At 40.1% G+C, this 7,500-nt stretch overlaps 1 protein-coding gene across 1 annotated transcript; it reads right to left on the bottom strand.

Annotated features, from left to right (window-relative positions):
* Nucleotides 1-883: 883 nt before the first annotated feature.
* Nucleotides 884-5,949, bottom strand: LOC110500773 (fatty acid-binding protein, intestinal). Its single transcript, XM_021578305.3, has 4 exons — nucleotides 5,841-5,949; nucleotides 4,306-4,478; nucleotides 2,589-2,696; nucleotides 884-2,079 (listed from the first exon to the last, which is right to left on the bottom strand). The coding sequence occupies exons 1-4, from the start codon at nucleotides 5,905-5,907 to the stop codon at nucleotides 2,029-2,031; spliced, it is 399 nt and encodes a 132-aa protein (XP_021433980.1). The 5' UTR covers nucleotides 5,908-5,949; the 3' UTR covers nucleotides 884-2,028.
* Nucleotides 5,950-7,500: the final 1,551 nt, after the last annotated feature.

Genomic DNA, 7,500 nt, shown 5'->3' with positions numbered 1-7,500 from the left:
AGATTTTCAATTTTTTATGATTTTTTAAAATTTTTGTTTTTAAATGAACATCATTCCACTTTGACATTACGGGGTATTGTGTGTAGGCTTATCTCAATTTAATCCATTTTTAAATAAAGGCTGTAACACAACAACAAACAGTCAAGGGGTGTGAATTCTTTCTGAAGGTGCTGTAGATAACTGTTGTAGACAACAGAGCTTATTGATGTATCTAGCAACACAATAGACTGTTAGAATGTTGAAGACTATTAAATGTGTAGATTTTAAAGGGGCACTCCCCAATTGAAAATGAGCACCCCACCTCTGTTTTGGTAAAAACGCTGAGGGATGGGCCTGGAGTAGTTTATCCACTCTGAAATTCATAGACAGAGCAATGTTTATAAAGTTATGGGGCTAGACAGTTGAACGAAGCTCATGAGGCATTTAGAAGTTATATTCTTGAAGAATCAATGGGTATATACCATTAATACGTTTAAATAGAAACCGCAGATTGCCCCTTTTGAAGAAACATGAATATTCTGGAGAAGCCCTCTCCGACGTCTTTTCGACCTTCTCACTGTCTTGGATTGTCTTTTCAGGGGTGTTTTGAGCAATCCGTCTGTTATTTTGTGACAGTGTTACCAAAAATCTCCTCACGATTTGTCAAAACTCTTCACGTGAAGGTCTACATAGTGCTATCACAATGATGGCGGAGACGATGATAGAAATTGCCGTGACAGATTATGTCAGTTCAGGACAATTGACTCCTGAGCTAAATAACAGCTTGTATCGTGCTATGCCGTATTCATGACAGTTTTACATCGGCTAATGTTGGAGGCTTCAAGTAAAGTATGATAACAAATCTCACAGTGACCTTTTCAAAAAATCATGCAGGCATATACAATTCACTGGAACGTTAAAGTATTTTTATTGTGCAAGACCAATTATTTAAAAAAAATTGTTGAGTAGAAAAGGACACCTGTGAAATGTACACCAAAGATGACAGGTCCCTTTCTGGATTCAATGGAGAGTTTAATCTTGATTGTTCAAAGGTTGTAGTCACTCTAGAAGTATATCAGCCAACATAATGTTCCTTGCTTTATGAATGTTTGGCAGGTTTTAGCAGGTCACACTGTGGAAATGCTATTCATTTACTAGAGGGGCTATGTCATAAACACTCAAGGTTCCAGAATGGGATGAAAATGGCAGCCATATTGGTCAGGTAGAAATCCAAACCAGTCTAATTGGAGTGAATGGCAGTAGAGGCATAATCCAGATTTGTTTCATGCAGGAAAATAAAAGTAAGGCTTGTGATATATCAGATATTGTGTAATATAATTATTGTCAAACTAAAATATTATCATAGAATAATAAATACAGTTTATACTTGTTTTATACAAATGTTGTGTAGAAATAGCTTCTAAAATATATGTAAACAGATCATAAATGTCTAAATGTTTATTTTCTTTGAAAGCTGTGAGTGCTTTTATATGATACAATATCAGTACTTCTGCATTTAGAACTATGTCCTATCATCAACTGATTTCAGCCACTGTATCGCTGTGGATTGATTGCATTGGTTCAATGGAATATTGGCAGTTCATTTGAGAAATGGATGGACTCATTCCTCGAAAATTGGCTGGCTAGATAGCTAACAAACATACCAATGCAGATACGTTCATAAAATTCATTATTTTACACAATATCTTATCACAGCACTGGCAAACCACGGTTGACCAACTTCCTGACCAAAATAGCTAACCTTTATACCGTCATTAGAATGTTCATGACCACTCTGGTATTCTAATTCTTAATTCTATGGTCCACAACTTCAGTTAAGGGTTCTTCAGAGGGTGATATGGCCTTCTTCCAATAGTGAAGCTATTGAAGCTATTCTTGGGGGTACATGGGGCTTAGAGATTGAGGGGAAGGCACTGCAAATTTGGACTTATACTTTAAATTTGGCACCTGAGCTAAAGTCTTGCCACATATTCTTAAGGTTAGAAAAAACATAATGATATGTGAGATAGAAATTTGTCATGAATCCCTTTAAGCCTTCTTGAAAATCCTCTTGGCATCCACCCCATCGTAGTTATAGCTCTGTTGGAGAAGAGAGTCCTTAAACAATGTAATAACGTTGCCATTTTCATTGAAATAGACGTACCAGCACAGTAAGTACACTAGAGACTACAATATGAATCTCTGATTACAATGCTTATGCAGTTATGACAATAATATTGGTAATGTTTCAGTAGGACAAATATACATGTTATAAACATTTATCTGCATTTATGTAAATTTTTCAGCATCAGCATTTATAACCTTTTAAATTGTAAAAGTTCAAATGATTTATAATGTCTTATTTGATTTGATTTGATTTGATTCATGCTCGCAGTCAACCAGACTGGATTATGCAGAAGGTAACAGTTACGAGGAAAAATATACCACATTAAATGTAAAAAGTCAGAAAAAAAAAGTCAAAACTAAAGTTTAAAAACTCACATTTGGTTATTAAAAACATATCACTTCTAGTTATTCTGGTATGAAGTGGTACAACATTATAAAGATCATTTGAAAAGATACATTATGTGGGATTTTCTCACACTAACCTGTACTAGCTCTCCTCCCACCACGGCCCGAGTGGTGGTCAGCACCTTACTGTTGTCTTTCCTGGTGAATTTACCCTTCAACACATCTCCATCCATCTCCCAGGTACCCTGTGGGACAGATAGGGTTAACGGTGACTGTAATGCACGTCGCCCATGCATCGATAACAATCACCCATTGTTATCGATGCATGGGTTAAACAGTATCTTGAGATAAGATATATATCTAGGGCATAGGTCAATTCAAACAAATGGCTAGCCAAACATGAGCTTAGAAAGAAATGGCTAGCCAAACATGAGCTTATAAAGAAATGGCTAGCCAACCATGAGCTTATAAAGAAATGGCTAGCCAACCATGAGCTTATAAAGAAATGGCTAGCCAAACATGAGCTTATAAAGAAATGGCTAGCCAACCACGAGCTTATAAAGAAATGGCTAGCCAAACATGAGCTTATAAAGAAATGGCTAGCCAACCATGAGCTTATAAAGAAATGGCTAGCCAACCATGAGCTTATAAAGAAATGGCTAGCCAACCATGAGCTTATAAAGAAATGGCTAGCCAACCACGAGCTTATAAAGAAATGGCTAGCCAACCATGAGCTTATAAAGAAATGGCAAGCCAACCATGAGCTTATAAAGAAATGGCTAGCCAACCATGAGCTTATAAAGAAATGGCTAGCCAACCATGAGCTAATAAATAAATGGCTAGCCAACCATGAGCTTATAAAGAAATGGCTAGCCAACCATGAGCTTATAAAGAAATGGCTAGCCAAACATGAGCTTATAAAGAAATGGCTAGCCAACCATGAGCTTATAAAGAAATGGCTAGCCAAACATGAGCTTATAAAGAAATGGCTAGCCAACCATGAGCTTACAAAGAAATGGCTAGCCAAACATGAGCTTATAAAGAAATGGCTAGCCAACCATGAGCTTATAAAGAAATTGCTAGCCAACCATGAGCTTATAAAGAAATGGCTAGCCAACCATGAGCTTATAAAGAAATGGCTAGTCAACCATGAGCTTATAAAGAAATGGCTAGCCAACCATGAGCTTATAAAGAAATGGCTAGCCAACCATGAGCTTATAAAGAAATGGCTAGCCAACCACGAGCTTATAAAGAAATGGCTAGCCAACCATGAGCTTATAAAGAAATGGCTAGCCAACCATGAGTTTATAAAGAAATGGCTAGCCAACCATGAGCTTATAAAGAAATGGCTAGCCAACCATGAGCTTATAAAGAAATGGCTAGCCAACCATGAGCTTATAAAGAAATGGCTAGCCAACCATGAGCTTATAAAGAAATGGCTAGCCAACCATGAGCTTATAAAGAAATGGCTAGCCAACCATGAGTTTAAACAGCAAATATACATGTATTCATTGTAAACTTATTCTAATGGGTTACTCTATATGGACAAAAACTCCAAAACACTTTTACAGTGCACAGTCATGAATAGGTCACTGCCAGACTTCAGAAGGCTTATCCTATAAACTGTTGTAAAAGGTCACATTTTCCAACTCCATCCTCAGCACGATTTCCACTTTTTCTGAGCATGACAACAGTTTACCAAAAGATACAAAGCAGAAATAAATTTGGAGGATTTACATTTTATGAAGGCTTTATGAAAAGGGGGGCTTAGATTTCAATCTCTACAACTTTCTGTTGGATACTGTGTACGATAGCCTACTAAAATAAGTCTAGGTTGAAAGAGTTCAAACATACTGAGACTTCGGTGCCGTCGGCCAGCGCGTAGTCAAACTGTACGCCCAGGGTGAAGTCGATGTCTTTGTTACGGAAGGTGCTGGATTCCTTGATGTGGAACTTGTCTCCTGTCTGCTCGATGATAACCTTCAGGTTGTCATGTTCCGCCAACTTCCTCTTCATCACATTGATGCCTGTTGGAAAATGCAGTAGATAGAGTGTTGTAGATGAGGCGTGGGTCTGAGCCTCTTGGCGTAATGGCTAAATTGCTGGATATGTAGAGTGATGTAGATGAGGTGTGGCTCTGAGCCTCTTGGTGTAACGGCTAAATTGCTGGATATATAGAGTGTTGTAGATGAGGTGTGGGTCTGAGTCTCTTGGCGTAATGGCTAAATTGCTGGATATATAGAGTGTTGTAGATGAGGCGTGGGTCTGAGTCTCTTGGCGTAATGGCTAAATTGCTGGATATATAGAGTGTTGTAGATGAGGCGTGGCTCTGAGCCTCTTGGTGTAATGGCTAAATTGCTGGATATATAGAGTGATGTAGATGAGGCGTGGCTCTGAGCCTCTTGGTGTAACGGCTAAATTGCTGGATATATAGAGTGTTGTAGATGAGGCGTGGGTCCTGAGTCTCTTGGTGTAAATACTAAAGTGCTGGATAGATAGTAAAAGTTCAAGCCCCAAGTTGGGCTACTAAAAATGTTTTATTCGTATTGTGTTTATGTACTTAAGGATTGTAAACTGCGGGAGTTATCAATTAGGTCCAAGGTCCAATTAGCCCATTTATTCATACTACCTGTCTGGAAATGGTGCGTGTCCATCATCGTAATATTCCTCATTACACCCTACCTAGGTCCCATAAAAGCTTGTGTTTGTTGACAAGCTTTTAAAATGGCAACAGCCAAGAGCTATTATTATAGCTGTGCAGCAATACAGCACGCCTCTGACTGGTAACTCACATTCACTCAAACAAGCCACAGGATCAAAGATTACCTCAAAACCATCACTGTCACACACGCAATACACCAACACTTGCTTTACAAATCCTACATGATACAGTCAGACTTATAGGATGAAAATATAAATCTGACAGTATCGTATAGGATGATACTATAAGTCTGACGGTAGCTTGTACCATTGATGTAAGTGCTGACCATACCAAGCCACATTGGAAATGTAATCCTTCATCAAGAAGTGCAACATCACCTTTCCTAAAACACACACACACACACACACACACACACACACACACACACACACACACACACACACACACACACATGCACATACACATTGCACACATCCACACACACACACACACACACACACACACACACACACACACACACACACACACACACACACACACACACACACACACACACACACACACACACACACACACACACACACACACACACACATGCACATACACATTGCACACATCCACACACACACACACACACATGCACATACACACACACACACACACACACACACACACACACACACACACACACACACACACACACACACACACACACACACCGACTCACCCATCTGCTCCATGAACTTGTCGTAGTTCTCGTTGTGTTCAACTTTCCAGGTACCATTGAATGCCATGTCTACGGTGGGCAGTGGAACGACTGTGTGCAGGACTGTGGGACTGAGAACGCCCGTTTGCCTCCCTTTATATAGAGGCCCCGGTTGGCTCTTCTTTATCTAACTGATTATCTGTCTGCTGATGTGGCCATTTAAAGCTGATGTCAAATATAGGGCGATTACTGCACGGCCTCAAGGATACAAAGATAAATGGCCAAGGGCAACTCCCTCCCCAGGGCTGGCACATGGACAATGTAGCGCTGTTCTATTTCAGAAGAGAAAAGCATTCGTTTATAGGACTCTCCTTGGCATATTTCCCAGGGGACCTCTCTCTGTGTCTGTCTGTGTCCAGCATGACAATGAGCCCCTAATGAACCGCTCATTGATGGTGGGAGAGTTCTAGCGTTTTTAATTGGGCTGACAGAATTCGCCCCACTACTAGAAGGTTTTTTTGTTGTTCATGATACAAAGTCGATGCGTAAATTGTAGCCTGATATTTTCACTGTATTCTCACGGTCAATGGTGTGTCCTCAATTATACAGAGGAGATGTTGTGCCCTTGTAAACTGGCATACTTTATCAATGAGAACAACAGAGGAATATTGTTACTTAGTTCCCACTTACCATTGCCAATTAACTCATTGCATTGAGGTTAGATACTGTCGGCCTCCTGGAAAAACCTTGTATCTCCGTAAAGGAAACTTTTCATGAATTGATTGCCATACAGTCAAGGAAATTCCTTTTGAATAACTTTATGTATTTCTTAGAGTCATGAAACCTTCAAAGCACATGGAGGTGAATGACTAAATCTAAATAAATAGGGACACAAGCTTTTTCCAGGAGGTCGACGATAGTGGCATAGTATACAATGAAAGCCATGTAAAACAGGGACAACCAGGGCAATAAGGAATCCTCGGGTGTGGCTCAGGCGCCAGAGATGCTATTCTGATGTCACAAATGATAAGTATTTTTGTCCTTACAACGAGTCACCAGTGCTTGAACTTTCCACGAGTCTTCTTCTGCACGCCACGTTATCAAATCCCTTTGGAATTATGGGTAGTATTCAACAGGTTCATTTAAAGGAGGTCAGTTCAGGTAACATAACTGCTTAGATTCAGTCAAAGATAACCAATGATGACCATATGGGACGGCTTATTCCAAAGTACAAAAGTACCCTACGACCGCAAGGCAGTACAGAGGGTAGTGCGTCCGGCCCAGTACATCGCTGGGGCCAAGATTCCTGCCATCCAGGACCTCTATTCCAGGCAGTGTCAGAGGAAGGCCCTAAAAATGGTAAAAGACACCAGCCACCCCAGTCATAGATTGTTCTCTCTGCTCTCTGCCACGGCAAGTGGTACCGGAGCACCAAGTCTAGGTCCAAGAGGCTTCTAAACAGCTTCTACCCCCAAAGCCATAAGACTCCTGAACGTCTAATCAAATGGCTACCCAGACTATTTGCATTTGATTTGATTTGATTGACAGCATTCAATAAAAAAAAAAAAGCTGAAGTCCCAGTGTGAAATTTGACTATACCAGAAATGGGCTCGTTCCGGACATTATTGTGAGCTGTCCTCCCCTCAGCAGCCTCCACTGGTGTACAATGTCAGACACAGAG

This window comes from Oncorhynchus mykiss, chromosome 21 (assembly GCF_057628025.1).
Source record: "Oncorhynchus mykiss isolate SJ-2025 chromosome 21, ASM5762802v1, whole genome shotgun sequence".
In the NCBI taxonomy this organism is placed as follows: Eukaryota; Metazoa; Chordata; class Actinopteri; order Salmoniformes; family Salmonidae; genus Oncorhynchus; species Oncorhynchus mykiss.
This window is presented reverse-complemented; position numbering and strand designations above follow the sequence as displayed.

What these genes read in the sequence shown, in the direction of transcription:
- LOC110500773 (XM_021578305.3), bottom strand. Translation starts at nt 5,907, where the DNA reads ATGGCATTCAATGGTACCTGGAAAGTTGAACACAACGAGAACTACGAC. An exon ending in CAAGTTCATGGAGCAGATGG is followed by an intron (nt 4,479 to 5,840) that starts GTGAGTCGGTGT and finishes ATTTTCCAACAG; the next exon opens with GCATCAATGTGATGAAGAGG. An exon ending in TGGGAGGAGAGCTAGTACAG is followed by an intron (nt 2,080 to 2,588) that starts GTTAGTGTGAGA and finishes CTTCTCCAACAG; the next exon opens with AGCTATAACTACGATGGGGT.